Consider the following 16,193-nt stretch of genomic DNA (forward strand, 5'->3'; position numbering starts at 1 on the left):
TGGATAAAACATCATTCACCCCTCCTTAGATTGATTGCATACTACATCGATGATTATCTTCAATCCTCTACTATTGGTCTGTAACCCATTAACACTGAGAAGGGCTTCAAACCAAGAATGCATGGGGTAAACCAGTACTCACTGAGCCTGCATTATCCATCTGGGCTGGCAGAGTCTGCCAAATGCCCTGAGGATGAGTCATCTATCTAGTAACACCAGGCACAGTTGTTGAAATCTTCACTTTTAGATTCACTCTAATGAGCGCTGATACTCCCTGGTCCATTTTGCATAAATGTGGACATTCTCAATTACGTCTATGAAAACGCAATTTTCACTGTTTGGATCACAGCCTACCATCGAGAATTGTCTGCAGACATTCCAGAAAAAGTATATTTGAGTTCATGGATTCTTCCACTATTTCATTTGTCATGGACTATCCACAAATATTTAAACCTCTTGTTCATTCTAAAGGAAGCTTATGAGAACTAGCTTGCAAAAATATCAATGACTATTTTACCCATGTTTTTTTATCATCCATAATTTAAATTTAAAAGGTTGGACAAAGGGATTGCAATTTAGCATGTCCATGTAAGTGTCCAGTGATTTCTGTTTAGTTACTCCTTCCATCATTTTCCCCCCATCTGTTTCTTCTCCCCAGACTCATTTAATATATCTCATTTTATCACATATGCATATTAAATATTTCTGCTTTATTTGGTGCTGTTCCCTTTTTCATCTACCCACTCATGATCCCTCTCTCTACAGTGAAATTTCAGCTTTTTTATACTGATTTTGTTAAACAGTCTAATTGTTCAAAAAGGTTTAATCTATGGAAATTTTCTTTTGCATATACTATACTTTAGTCAACTGAATTGTGTATATAAGCACATGATTCTGAATACATTTACATGGGAGGTGATATTTTGGTGACTAAGAGGTAACTTCTGTCTTTTTGAGTAAAGTAGTGAGTTTTTTTTTTTGGTTGTTGTTGTTGTCAGTAATGGGGTTTGAACTCTGGGCCTGGGCACTGTCCCTCAACTCTTCAGCTCAAGTCGAGCGCTCTACCACTTGAACCACAGTCCACTTCAAGCAGTGAGTTTTGAACATCATCAAACACAATGTTTACCTTTTAAAATGTTTGAACGTTTATTTGCACAAGCTTAGTAGTATAAGATGCAACATAGTTTTGGACATCAACTACAATGCTGAAACTTGAATGAATGATTCCAAGTATTAGGCATTACAGTTTAAATTACTCTAACATTAGCTCTAGTATTGAAATAACATTTTGGTTAATAAGTAAATGTGAACATGACAATACCATGAGTATATTCTTCCTACTTAACTATAAATTATTGTTTTATTGTGGTTTGGGTCATAAATGTGACCAATGCTTGTTTATATATCCTAATCAAATCCAGACTTACTTATTAATCTTGAAAAGATTCTAGAAATACATTCCAATGGGTTATGTAAATTAGATATATTTTTTAGCTCTTTGATTTTCAACATGAATGGGTAGTCATAACTTAGACTTAATGTTCATTGCACAAGTTATATGACATTTATATGATAGTTATTCTCACAGGCTATCGGTGGTCATTTGCAAAAGTGAGTGGCCACAGTTTTTGATCCTTGAGTTACATGTCCTCCATTTATTTCAGAGAATTACAGGTTTCAAAAGTTAGTGCTGTGTTTGGGCGATCTGTAAAATATTAAAATGTACATATGAACTCACAAGATTTATGGTAAAGAAAGTAATTTTTCTGTTACATTTTCCACATGGTAATCACAGTTTTCCTAATAAGCACATTAGGGAAGGACAAAATTACTTTTAGATTTAAAATGTTCTGAATTCATGTCTTCTCTAGTGCTTGTCATGATCAAGATGCACTGTAGTGAGAAACTGTTCTGTTGAATGGCAATTCTTTTGCACAACCTCTTAAAGATAATAAAAACTTTTAGAAAACATTATAATCATGATAAAAGAAGATTCCTATTGGCTTTTCCACTTGTGGAGAAAATTGTCCATTCATCTCAGTCCTCAGTTGTCACAAAGGCCATTTCTCTGTCACACGTTCATAAGATGTGGAAATGCGACAGTATGCTATAACAAAGGGACTTCCTAGGTTTACTATTAGCATTTAAAATTCTTGCTCTCTTTTGTCATTTCTTTGTCATGATCAAGTTTAAACCAACACACATGTTGTCTGGATTCACGACCTAGAAGAATATTCTGTGCCTTTTGGGATTAGACCTTTAATAAATTCAATAGCTCATTTGCATCATGGATGTCTTTTCTGAAAATGTCTTATCCTCTTGTAAAATCTTCAATATGGAACTGTGATTTTAACTAGTGTGTCTGAGCTGCCCAAGATAGAAAATGTGACAACTTAGGAAAAGTGCCAGATAGCAGATACAGAGTGAAGACATTGTATATTTACTAATTCTTTTTAGATTTACCCCCCCCCCCCCCGCCCCAAACCTTCCTTCCAGTATAAGAAGTTAGGGCTTTTGGAAGAAAAATACCATCTTCTGCAATAAAAACAGACACTTGAAATCTTGGCCCCAAGTTTTCAGACAACCTGAAAACTCACTCTTTACTTTTTATACTGTTTTGATAAATGATGTGTATTTTCTGTGTAGAAGAGACCCTACCTTGTAATCTAGGGGCTTCATGTACTCTTCCTGAGGGGAGAGACTTTTGGCATTGTTCCATGGCTGGGTATAATTCATTTATGTCTTTCCAGTTTTTCCTCTCTGATCTTTTCTCTGTGTATCTGTCAGTAGTCATCCCTTGGGAGCAGCACTGTGCACTTCATTAATAAGAAGGGATTAAGGGAAAAAGCCCTGGTCTCCTAATACACTTGGATAATTTGGTGCCCTCCACAGGGCAATAGACCCCTGCTGCATAGATGTCATTAGAAACATACAATTTCATTACTTTTTTACTGGCAGAGCCTTGAGTGAAATACAAAATATGTTGTCTCATACACAGGGAGAAAGCTTTCATTCACTTTTTGCCCCTAAACATAGCAGAATGCAAAAATATATTTTATGTTTTTTACATTTATATTCTCTTCCTCTAACAACACTCAAAACCGCACTTTTATTAAATATTGAGCAAAATAAAGATCAAAAGGAAATCGTTTATATATTTAAATCCCGAACGTGCTTTATACATATTCAAAATGAACTAATATACTTGTTTTGTGTTCCTACTATGTGCCAGGAGATCAGGAAGCAGGGGAATCACAATTTATGAAAACATCATCCATTCCTTTTTCTTTTTCTTTTTCTGAACCCTGATTTATTGAATTTTATAATTGTAGAATGTAGAAATGAATATATTTGAAGGAAGCCATATGGTAATTAAAATTATTATAAGAAAGTATGTTGTTAACTCTTCCTGGTTATCTAAATTCATCTTTGAACTTACATTGTTTGCTAATAATTAATATTACATTTTGAATGGAGCCACCGATACAATGATTTTGTGAAAACATTTGATACAATGAGTGTAAACTGCCCTTAAAGGATTTGCACTGTATTTACTACAGGTGTCCCCCAAACAGGAAGCCGTATTTTGCCACTGGAGTAGTGTGCATCTTGGCTGAGTGCCTGAGAAAGGGTCCTGGGCTTCAGGCACCTTCTGTAAAATTCCTAAAACATGCCAGTGTCATTTGTAGGCCTGACACAGCAGTGATGTCTTTCTGAGAATTCAAACATCACTTTTCCCTAGCACCGAAGAGAATCAGGTTTAGTACTGGTCCATTATCTCACTATCACAGACACACACCTGTCATTGACATGAAAAAGTGACACACAGCTGGAGTTGTGCTTGGGAGAAGAAAGCCGGTGATTATCAGCTATTTACAAGCCACTCCTTGCAGAGATAGTTTTTGCTCTCCTACTCCTAGCTTTTGTTCAGTGAAATGGATATTTGCAGCTCTTTGTCTAAGATAAATGCTAGACTAGACCTTTAAGATGATAGAGACTGGGGTTTTCAGAGACCAAAAATGCAAAGCAGCACAGGAACAACAATGGAACACATACACTAGTCAGCAGTGACAATCCTTCAGAATCTTGTTGGGTTATGTACAGAATGCTCTGCAATGGAAGATCGAATAGGTCATCTAGTCAGGTTAGATGTTTTCTCCCCCTCCCCCTTTTTTTGTTATTCTGCCACCACACCTGCCTTATCTTTGAGACATTTTAAGTCACTCAACTATTAATCAAGCTTGTATAGAAGATGATCAAATGTCCTAAGTAATGAAACCAGGCTTAGGTTGGGATCTGGCAGGACCAGTTTACATTTTCTAGAATGTCAGGGCTTAACAACTAACACAAAGTCAGGACTTAGCTAGTTAAGTTCTTGTCAAAAATATGTTCCAGCTAAAGTTTACATTTAGATAACCAAAGCCACAAACAAACTCCCCAGTGTTACTAATAAATTTTAAAATAGTAAGCCAAGTGGTTAAGGATTAAAAAGGTTAGACAGTCTTTCATGGTACATTGAGGTTGTGCACTGAAAACAGATCCATCATTTGTTACAAGAATACAGATTTCTTTTTCCTCATTGTTTTCCCCATCCCTGCAAGGTTTCACAAGTCTGCTTATCTTGAATATCCATAGGTGACTCTTGTGATTTGATTCATTGAATCGAACTAATAAGTTCACAAGCTTTCTGAGTATTCCTTCTAATTTTCTGGGGCTTTAACCCCATATTATCTTGGATAATTGGGGAGGAGAAGGAAGGATTATTGTGAATAGGAGTTGGAGTTAAAAATTGGATACTTGGAAAATAAATGAAACAATTAGCAATAAGCTTTGATAATATTCTTTTGCCAAGGTAGTTTATAAATAAGGGATTACTCACAAACAACTTAATATACTGTATATCAATGATATACTGTATTTTGCCTAAATTCAGCTTAATGGAATAAATACTCAAATGAGGACTGACAATACTGAATTCCTCACAGAGGAAGTAAAGGTGGATAGATGTGTTAATGGGTTCTGTTAGGTATGACTTAACCACATCTCGATATTTATTTTTGATTGCTTATCAATGAAAGATAAAGTATGTATATATATATATATATATATATTTGCTTTGAGGGTATTTAAAAATTCTTTTATGGGATTTTAAATTCACAATAGTGTTCTCCCTTTCCTCCTTAGTAAATAATGAAATGTTTTTTGGATGTAGACTAATATGATATAAAACCACAAAACTGCATGTGTCTAATTTACAACAAATCTGTCTCCTTGATAGGGGGAAGGAAATCTGAGGATCGTTCTAAGGGGTCTTGTCTGCTTTCAGTGCTATCTTCTAGTCATACTGAAGATAATACCTCTCCTGATGGGTCTTTCCCTTTCTTCTCATCTCCACGGTCAATGTCAATCACATGCACCAGTCCAGGTTTCAGAATTAAGTCTTCAGTCTCTACCTGGCTCCTGTTGTCTTCCACTTCCATGTAGCTTCCTTTTGTTTGCTGGGCAGCTTTGCTGAAGGCTTCCTTAAAACGACGCTTGAGTTCGACATCTGGACAGAAGACATATTCATAAAGACCACCAGCGAGAACAGCTCCTATTATTGGTCCAACCCAATATATCTGGAAGAAAAGATTGAAGAGAATAGAGCTTTAAGCTATTTCACTGAATAAGTGGTCAGTATAGAATTTATCTTGGTTAGGAGAGCACTGGGGGAAAGCCAGGGAAGGGATGACATTGCCCAAAAGGAAATGCAATCTTTGCCTGACGTAGGCAACTCTAACCTCTCTGTTTTTAGGATTTTCAAATAAAAAATTATAAAAAAGAGAGCACTGTGTCATGTACAAAAATGAGAACATAACCAATCCATACCAGAAATCCTTAAATTATTAAGAAACATTTGAACAGAAAAATTTGAGGGATTCATTTCTTCTCTTTTCTTACTGATTACATTTAAAAATATTCTGAAGGGAGAGGATAACAGTTCAAAAAGAGATGCACTCATTATCTTACTTATGTAACTGTAACCTCTGTTTATCAACTTTATAGTAAACATATAAGAAATTCTGATAATTCCTTTTTGTATGTGATGGGCATGGTAGTGATAGTACTTACAGAAGGCTGCATTTTAACTTAACATTCTCATGCTTTACTATTTTCCTCTGTAACATGGAGCTAATATGTACATTGTGAGGTAGAGAGATGAAATGTAATACTTGTAAAGTACTTAACAGTTCTGAGCTCACTATGAACCACTTCTATTCCATATTAAAGATGCATGTGACTAAGTTAGCTGTAAATTATTATTTCTCTTACACAGCTTGCTTTTCTTCTTAAAAATCTGGTGACTTGACATAATTGAAAACCCTGTGGTCTGTTCATTTCTCTTGCCACAAGTTTTCAGCTTCATGGTGCTCATTGAGGAAACTTATATTGAGTTTATGGATAGTTGTTAGTTAAGAAGTAGCAATTTTGCAGAACTATAGAAAAAAAGAAAAAGGGTTAAAAATTGGATCAATTGGGGTTGAGAAGGTGGCTCAGTGGTAGAATGCATGCCTTGCATGCATGAGGCCCTGGTTTTGATTTTTCAGTGCCACATAAGCAGAAAAAGCCACAAGTGGCGTTGTGGCTCAAGTGCTAGAGTGCTAGCCTTGAGCTGAAGAGCTGAGAGACAGTGCTGCCCAGGCCCAGAGTTCAGGCCCACAATGGACAAAAAATAAGATAAAATAAAATAAAATAAAAATTGGATCAATTATGTACCTGTGAATGTACCTGTGATATATACCAAGCTCTGAGTTTGAGTAAACTGAAACGTTGCTTTAGGGTATACCAATATGATAAAATATTAGAGGTGGAGTCAGAAGATTCAGTTGATCTTACAGAAGCCTGTTTGCTAACTGAGCAACTGTAAGTAGCACTGCATCATCTCATTGAATTGGAATGGTAACTTTTGGGATCAGTATTACTATTAAAATCTGCATTCTGATGATGAAGATATCTGGTACTCTGAGAGGCATAAAGCTTGCTCATGCAGTGATCGAGGTGAGATTTCTGTCTGTCTGACTGAAATCTCCTTTTGAACCATGATACTGTTTTCTCTCTCATTTGGAAGAAAAATATGATGAATGATTCTTGCATAAGACATCTTTTGTAAACTAATGTCACTTAGCTTCATCGTAAAAAATCTAAAGACAATTCACCTTGTAAGCTGAAGCTGAACACATACCCTTAACCAGGGAAAGTATTGACTGTACAAATTAAACTCTTTATCTTGAACATGAAAAAATCCAATAGAGAGTTTATCATCCCATTTCAAAGGAGAAATAAGAGCCTTCCTCTGAATATCTTTACCCTTTATTCCTTTGTTAAGATCTCATTAGACTAGTACTATTTCACAGGCTTCAAATCCCACAAGGGAAAGTAGCCATTGTTAAATAATAACCACCCTTTCCCAAAACAATATAGCTACATGTTAAAAAGTAAACAGGTCTCAATTCCAAAATCCTATTCCAAAAGAAAGTCAGATATACTTTCAACTGTCTTTAAAAATTTTTTATAACAAAATCATATTGTTAAAAATATAGAAAATGGGGGCTGGGAAGGTGGCTCAGTGGTAGAGCGCTTGCCTTGCATGCCTGAGGCCATGGGTTCGATTCCTCAGCACCACATAAGCAAAAAGAAAAAAAGCCGGAAGTGACGCTGTGGCTCAGGTGGTAGAGCGCTAGCCTTGAGCCGAAGAGCTGAGGGATAGTGCCCAGGCCCAGAGTTCAGGCCCCACGACTGGACCCAAAAAAAAAAAATATATAGAAAATGAACAAAATTATAAAGAGAATTAATATATCACACTACAAAAAATAAAAATACTCATACTATTTCTAGTCTATCAATATGCCTTAAAATTAATCTTAAATTTCACACAATCATTGTTACTAAACAGTTTACAAAATTATTTGTAGTAAAATTAGATTTTTTATAAGATAACAAGAGGAAATTGTTAATCAATAGGCCAAGAATTATACCATATTTAAATTTGTCAGTTTAGCACAAATGACAAAAAATTGATTAAAAAAAACCCCAAAAAACAAAAACAAAAAAAACTTTCATTCACATTTTCAGGTCCTTTTTAATAAATTAAAAATAGTTAATAACAAAAGGGTTGAAATCTAATAAATTAAAATAAAAATTGTTTTCTAATCATACAATCTATATACTGCCCATTAAAAATTCCCATTCTTGTTAATGTAGCAATTTTTTGAGATATAGCTGAAAATATTCAGTGGCAAAAATTGAATCTCATGGATGTGATTGTTGGCCATGTTTTGCATAGCTCTGTCCAAAATCTTGTTTTGAACAGTAACTCCCATGATGGTATTTACAAGTATTAAATGGAGTATATTACTGGTAATGGTTCAATGCACTTTTTATAGCAATGAATTCTTATAACAATGGTGTGTTGTTTTTCTTGCAATGCTATCCCATAGTTGAATATGTGTAAAATCAAAACACAAATGGCATATCCTGTTACATTCATGAATTTAAAAAGACATTGAAAAATAACATCTATGACATATAGATGACAATAAAAGTTTTGCCACTCTTGTAACTGGCCTATGTATTGTCTTATATTTTTACTAGTCTTAATAGATAGTGTGTGAGTAGCCTACACAACAGTTCATTATTTATTTAAAGGGTTTGAATTCCATTACTGTAAGAAAAATAGAAACAAAATTGATAGTGATGTTAAAAAATAGATATCACCATTATTTGGCAGCTTTGCCCCACACATTAATAAATAGGTTGAGATTCAAAAACATACTTTTGCTGAGAGTCATTTATTTTCCAGGCTATGGTTGGGGTGAGAGGACCATAAATGTTTTCACCATCTGCATTTAAATGCTTTCAACTTGCCCACTATTAATTAGGTTACATTTGTCTAAAAAAAAAAAGGGAAATATTTTTGCTATGGACAGTGCTTTCAGGGATTTTTTTCTTTTTTGTTTTACAGGTTTGTTGTTGTTATTATTGTTGGGAAGGCTTTTGTTTCAATTATTTAAACACCATGTTCACTCTACCATTCTGATTTTAATTTGTTCCACATAAGCAACCTCCACGTACAATGTATTCTGTGCAGTCTGTCAGATATATGCCCAGACTGATGCTTGAACAAACAAACAATACAAAACAAAACCATTACTCGAGGCCTAGGATATATATCCGATGAGGTGTTTTGCATGAGATCTGAGACGTTCTCTATGTTTTATCAAAGGTCTAACAGCGTGAGATTTGAGATAGGGTGGATGCCGCAGAAAGCACTGACAAAAATAATAAAGAAACTGATGGCTACTTGTCCTCAACCATATATAATGAGATAGGAGCTACACAATGGTTACCCAGTGGTTTTCCCAATTTCCCATGATAACAGCAGGTCCAAAGGATCGGGCTGGATTCATACTGGCACCAGTATAATTGATCTAGAGGAAGAAAGAAAACAACTTCAGACATCCTCGAAACAGGGCTATGAGCAGATATCATTCATTGCAATTTGCTATTTTTGTCTCATCAGGCATGCCAAGATGTTAGCAGTCATGTCAACATTCTGGTCACATAGTTGGCAAAATGACCATGTGAAATGGACAGACATGACTGGATATTGAAGAGCTCCAGCTGTAAACAGCATCTTCAGGCCAACTCTAGGGTGAGGATAAATGAAATGGATCAATTATTTAAATAGACTTGGAAACTTACTGCAAATAAATGTCCAATTGCAACAGAAAATCCAATTGCTAGAGCTATTGAACCAGTGACATCAGTGCGTTTGGAATCACAGCTGGCAAAAATAGTAAACACCAACTGAAATGTGATTATCAACTCCACCAGGAGACCATGGCCAGCAGTGAGATTTCCATGAACCTGGAGAGAGAAAAATACTCTATTGGAATTGAAGCAAGCATACATTTTTGTAACAGCATAGCAATATGAAAGGCATGTTTTAACTCTGTAGAAAGTAATGGTTAATTTGAGCCTTGCATACCATCCCAGTGGGGACATCCAATCCTGCCCCTTTCCAAAAGGGAGGAATAAATAATAAATATACAGGCATCTTTGTCAGCCACAGATAATTACTTTTACAATGACCAAGGGCAAGTTCATGTTAAATGTCATTTTTTTAAAGAAAGCTAAATGTGTTATTGTTGCACTTAACTTATAAAAACTTCCTTGAGAGACTTACAATTGTGTCAGGTAGTGATTAATTCCATTAAGTAGATTTAAATTAATATATATTTCAAATAAAATTTAGGGTGTACATGGTTAAAGTCAGTTACATTGCTGAGTTAAGAAGTCATATTCCTTATCAGTGAAAAAGCAAAACTAAGATAGAATGTCAGTTTTGTCTTTTTATGAGTGATCCTTTATGTAGATTATTTTAAATTTTGTAGACATAATACTTTTTTTGCTAGTTAACAAATAATTGTAATACAAATGCTGCAAGACAAATATATAGTCTGTACAATTACAAGGTGGAAGGTGGGGATAGGAGACAGAGGAGAAAAAAGCAAATTATCATTTTTTTTTTAATCACTAAGACTTTTTTGGGTACCATTACCGAGGCTTGAACTCATATCCTCGGTGGTGTTCCTTAGCTTTTCTGCTTAAGGCTGGTGTTCTACCACATGAACCACTGCTCTATTTCCAGCTTTTTGTTAGTTAACTAGAAGTAAGAGTCCCATGGACTTTCTTGCCTGGGTTGACTTGGAACTATGATCTTTGATCTTGGTATCTGAGTAGCTAAGATTATACACATGTGTCATGAGCCACTAGCTCCCGTCTTTTTTTTTTTTTTTTTTGAGACAGAGTGTCTCACTATGTAGCCCAAGCTGTCCTCGGTCTTAACATCCTCTTGCCTCACCCTCCTGAGTGCTGGGAATCCGGGCCTGCACCACACCTGGTTTTCCTATGGGTACTTTTAGTGTTGCCAGAATCAGTTTCACTAAATCAACAAAAGCCATCAAAATTCGGTGAGCAAATCAGCAACGTTATGACTCTCTGTCTGGCCACTCGGGTAAGCAGCCGGAAGTGTGAAGGTAAACGTTTAAGAGACTACCGTGGTGACTCCCAGTCCTCCCACCACACTGGGAGGTGTGACCAAGTACAGAATTCCTGCTCCAATGATGGCCCCCAGGCACTGTGCGGCGATGTAGAAGACAGACTTGGCGATGCTGATCTTGCGGGTGCAGACCATGGCCACTGTGACCGCGGGGTTGATGTGGCCACCGCTGATATGCCCAAAGCATTGCACCATGGTGGCAATGCTGAGTCCAAAGCAAAGGGAGATGAGAACCATATCAACAGGCAAGGGATTTTCCTTTCCACCCCAGTTGATGGTGGATCCCAGGCTGAGCAGAACAAAAATAAGCATGGCCAGAAATTCTGCTGTGACTGCCTTCCAGAAAGCTTGCGTCCAGACCCCTTTGAAAGCCACCATGATTTCTTCTCTTCTGCACAAAGACCCGCACTTACTGAAAAAAAAAAACAAAAAAGCAAAAAAAACACAAAACAAATGAGCATCAGAAGCCAACAGCTGAATGGATTTAGGGGAAGGGAGACAGACATACAGACTTGCTGGATGGAGACTGTGGGGAGGGACTGCCAAACATATTACCCAACCAGGAAAGACTGCTTCAGGAAATCCCCTTTAATTAGTAGTCAAGAGATTGCTGTGGTAGTCTCCTCGGACTTAATGTTCGGAGACCATTCAGTTTCACTCGATCATGATCCCAACGGTCCTTAGGAAGATGTCTAAATTAAGTTCCTTTTAAGATTAAAGGTAACATGTGTTTACTTTGGAATTCAATCCCTTTGAGTAGGGTTTAAAGTCTGTGTGTTTTGCATGCCATTTTATTTCAAATATAAAGTAACAGTATTTAAAAAGTAAATGAGTAAGTATTCTCGGGTTTGGACTTCGTAGCTTCAAAATGATACTCTGAGAATGAATTTGCTAAGTGTAGTCTTCTTAAATCTGCCCTGAAGCAAAGAGCGGCTGAAGGAAAGTTCTGCTCGGAATTCAGGACTGGCCCCAAATGCTGTGCTTTGAGAAGGTAAACTCATAAAGGTGGAGAGGATCCTGGTGCCTGGCAGTGGCTGTGGGAACAGGCCAGGCACAGCTGACACAGGGACACTCCTTCCTACACCCCTGTGCCAGAAGGGAGCCAGCGGACAGAGGGAGGAGCCCTGGAGCTGGGCCCCCGGAGGGACACTGCAGTGCAGATCTGGGCACTCAGCATGGGAGGACGTGACAACTTCAGGCCCCAGGGGAGCCGGCAGTGCCTTCCAGAGAGTGGGGTTGTGGCCAGTGCCTGGCAGGAGCCAGGTGAACAGACAGAAGCAGCCTATCCTGAGGCCATCTCAGAGAGCAGGCGCAGGGGCTGAGGATGATTTTGAAGTGTTGGGAAGAGCAGCCCCTCCTCACTTCCAACCCTCTCTCAACCCTTCCTCATCTCCTTTTTCCTAAAGGACTCCTTGGAAGCTGAGTCATGTAAGCAGAGCCAAGGGTAGCCAGAGGGATAGAGCTGGGCAGGCTAGCTAGGAAAGGGAGGTGTAGTGGAGCAAAGGCTCTCAGAAAGGGTTTGCCTGTGGGGTCTGTGTGAGGGCTTTCTTGTATGTGTTCTTGGCCTTGGAGGGCAGTGGACCTCCTCCTGAAGAGCTTGTGTGTGGAGAGCTGTAGATAGGGAGAAAAGGAACTTGGATGGGGTCAGGGGATGGTGGGCAGCAAGGCAGGCAGGGAAGACAGAAGATGTCCTCCAGTCTCCTTTCCTGTCTGGGTCTTTGTTGCCCAGGAGGAGTGGGGTCTGAAGATAGTCCCTGCTCCTTCTGGCCAGAAATGGTTGAGTTCCCCTGTGGGAGAGGATTACCCCACGTATCCCATTATCTACATTTGCCTTTGTTCTTTGCCTGTGATTGTCAAGACAGTGAAGTATAGCAAAGAAGCTAAGCACAGAGGACAGTGGCAAGAAAGCCAAGCACTTTAAGGGATTAGAAGTTCCGTAGCTTTCCCTCTGAAGTCCTGTAGGGCCCTAATTTCCCCTTCACCACTTCCTGTCCCTGGGAGCCTGTGAGTTATGCTAGCTTTGAGGAGGTGCTCAGTCAGATCCACAAGCTGGGGCTCTCCCTTCACCTGTACAGATTCAGCAACACTTCTGGTATGAGATGGGACATTTGCTTCAGGCTTAGAGAAACCCATTTTCTGCCTACGCCTGCGTGTGAGGATCAGAGAAGGGATGTATGTATGTAGAAGGGGAGGAAAAGGGGGTCAAGATAGCCTGCCACACGCGAATGTTTTCCATCTGCCAAGTGAACTCTTCTAAGTGAATCATGTAATTATGAAAAAGAAGCCCAGCTGGGGTGGTATTGACATCATACTCCCCAGGGGAAGAGAACACAGACAGAAGCAGCACTTGGAAGGGTGCAAAGAGGGCACCCTGGAAGAGGCATGGGAAAAACATGTCCCCAAGGGGGAGAAACTCTGAGGACTCACAAATTGAAATGGGAGCGAGGACAGTCACTTCTGAACTCAGAATCCCAGGGCTGTGACGCCAGCACAGCTATATCACAGATGCTGTCTTCTAGAGCTGGGTTTGGGGAGGGGAGAGGACAAAGCGGGAAGCAAAGGAAGCGAGGTGGGCAGGAAATGCTCCCTTTTCAGCAGGAAAGCACGCAGGGGAAGCATTCCCAGGAAAGGCCAGGATCCACCTGACATCTCTTTAACCTCCCCGCTCCCCTCCAGTCAGTCTTTTGACTTCTCTTAGCATACCTGTTTACCTCTCCGGAGACAAACATGAGAAACTCAGTGTCTCTTTCTGCTTCAACTTTTCACTAGCCAGAGAAATAATGTAACGACAAAGTGCCTACATACATAAATCATAAATACAGTCCTTACACTATTGTTAACTCCTTCCTACTCCTTCACAAAATTTGATCTGCTTTCAGGACTGAGTGAGTAGCCTGGGCTGGCTGTGAACCCCAATGTTTGCTGGCATGTGCGTACCTTTCTGGGCTCATGAAGGCTCACCCTGGCGTGGTTCATAGTCCCATCTCCATCATCAATGTCCCCTTATGCGTTTGCACTCACTACACATGGATCAACACAATTTGTTTTGCTGCTTTTGCCCCAGAACAAAGAGGGTTTGTTGATGTGACCGGGTTGTAGCGAGCCAACCGGACACATTGCTTTACGAATGAACACCCAGCCTCCTCTGCTCCTGGATAGCTGAGTTCCTGGGTAAGTAATTTTTCTGATGAAGAATACTACAGATCTATTCTCCCCCCAACTGAAGATTTTCCCCAGCCATCCAGTGGTCTTTATATGAGGATTTTGCTTAAAAGCATCCCTTGTTTCTGTCTTCTTGGTGCCTCTCTGCTGATATCCAAGCTTAAAAGAATCACCCACCTGCTCAGTAACTCCTAGTAGATGTTGCTAGAGAAGCAAACATATCTGTAATAGACATAAAGTTCATCTTTTGGCTCTAAACATAATTGCATAAGGAAAAGAAGGACTTACCCCCACGGCCTTGCTGCAGGTCTGTCACTCATGCCTTCCCTGGCTTAGTGCAGCTCTCATTGCCTGCCCCTCAGCTCCCAGTGAGCTGGGAGTCAGATTACGGCCACTTGTCTGATTGGGTTTTTGGAGTGTAGGGGTGGAAAGATTCTGCCCCATGTGGCAATTGCTAAGTTATATTTGCACTTGAAATAACTTCTCCATACCTGATTGCTATAGACACAGGGCATTTCAGGAATGCCAAACACTTACTTCATATTTCTTTAGCCAGCCAGTATTCTTTGCAAATGAGGATTCCTTATTTACATTCTTCCTATCACAAAGAATTGCTGAGAACATACAATGTTTGTGACACGTTGTAGAGGAAATTGAACAACTATTAGAAAACAGTCTTGCACTAATACAACAAGCAAGACGAATCGGGATCTGGGCTTTCGCATGTTCGATTTTGAATGGCAAACAGCTGAGTTCACATTGAAATATTTGATCTGAGCAGAAGCATGATAATCACCATGTGATTTATAGCAGGTTTATTTAGCAAAGGCAGCCCTGATTTGGACTATAAAATAAGGAAAAATAGGAAATATAGGACACGACACTGCTCCAGGGTGCTAATCTCAATGCTATATGAATAATAATTTTCTGGGTAAAAGCAACCAAATTTAAAACTATAGATGTTAGAGAGACAAAATTATTGGGAACTGCAGATAACTTTCATTTTGGGAACCTAGCATTGACTGTGCATTTTTCTGGTCCCAGTGAGACAGAAGTGTAGGCTCTTGTCCTCAAAATGTATTCAGGATTTCAATGACAGCAAGATGTTAACAACATTGTTGGGTCTTTCTAAATCCTGTGCAGTTTCACAGGATGTCCCTGCCTAAGGAATTTGATGAACTTAGAGGGTCTGGGAATTAGCAGCCTGCATCATCATCTCCTTGTTAATTATTTTTTCCTAAAATAGATCTCAGGTGCACAGACTTAGAATAATCACAATATGATCACCTGGTTTATGATACTCTGGTATCATTGGCTGTACATATGGCTGTCTGGTTTGATAATAGTTAATGAATGACTTTAAATAATATGATGAACATCTGTAATCCCACCACTCAATTTAGCAACTGAAACTGAAACTTTCCTTTTCTTTTTTCTTTAAAAATGTAAATATATGTATCATAGAATAAAAATGTATATGAAAAAATGAAATATGGCAAGAAAGAAACAAAGAAGAGAGAAAAAGACCATTATATTTTAAGTCTCTTATATTGTTTGTGAACATGAAACCAAGCAATGAAGACAAAGTTTTCATTAGAAAGAGAAATTAAAGTTTTGTGTGTGAAAGTCAGAGGAACACTTTCTTACTGTTTTCAGCATTCCAAGATATCAAAGATTGGATTCACATTCTTAAAAATATGGCTACACATCAATCACTGTATATCAGTGGTTTCACAGTGATTTCAGCTTTTCGACAAGCATGCTACCTGAAAGTCAGAATCAATTCTGAGGTGGGAGGTAGGAGGATTTATGGGCCTCTACAAAGGACACTTGACACATTTCACACTGACTTTTAAAGATATTTACCATTTAGCTTTAAAAATGAGATTAAACAATGCTCAATAGGAAAAGTACTTATTACCTTACTCAT

At 38.5% G+C, this 16,193-nt stretch overlaps 1 protein-coding gene across 2 annotated transcripts; it reads right to left on the reverse strand.

The window, feature by feature from the left end:
- Positions 1–1,121: 1,121 nt before the first annotated feature.
- Positions 1,122–14,712, reverse strand: Aqp4 (aquaporin 4). 2 transcript variants are annotated; one of them, XM_042675124.1, is made up of 6 exons: positions 14,552–14,712; positions 11,099–11,513; positions 9,742–9,906; positions 9,387–9,467; positions 5,358–5,618; positions 1,122–1,705 (listed from the first exon to the last, which is right to left on the reverse strand). In XM_042675124.1, the coding sequence occupies exons 1-6, from the start codon at positions 14,581–14,583 to the stop codon at positions 1,685–1,687; spliced, it is 975 nt and encodes a 324-aa protein (XP_042531058.1). In that variant the 5' UTR covers positions 14,584–14,712; the 3' UTR covers positions 1,122–1,684. The 2 variants fall into 2 exon arrangements, with proteins under 2 accessions (XP_042531058.1, XP_042531059.1); XM_042675125.1 differs by lacking the exon at positions 1,122–1,705 and having other exon boundaries at positions 5,340–5,618; positions 14,552–14,604.
- Between the last annotated feature and the right edge of the window lie 1,481 nt (positions 14,713–16,193).

Source organism: Dipodomys spectabilis, unplaced genomic scaffold, assembly GCF_019054845.1.
Source record: "Dipodomys spectabilis isolate Male_0828 unplaced genomic scaffold, ASM1905484v1 ptg000024l, whole genome shotgun sequence".
NCBI classification, from domain to species: domain Eukaryota; kingdom Metazoa; phylum Chordata; class Mammalia; order Rodentia; family Heteromyidae; genus Dipodomys; species Dipodomys spectabilis.

What these genes read in the sequence shown, in the direction of transcription:
- Aqp4 (XM_042675124.1), bottom strand. Translation starts at nt 14,583, where the DNA reads ATGAGTGACAGACCTGCAGCAAGGCCGTGGGG. An exon ending in GAGGACTGGGAGTCACCACG is followed by an intron (nt 9,907 to 11,098) that starts GTAGTCTCTTAA and finishes TTCTCTCTCCAG; the next exon opens with GTTCATGGAAATCTCACTGC. An exon ending in GGAAAGACCCATCAGGAGAG is followed by an intron (nt 1,706 to 5,357) that starts GTATTATCTTCA and finishes AATATTTTACAG; the next exon opens with ATCGCCCAAACACAGCACTA.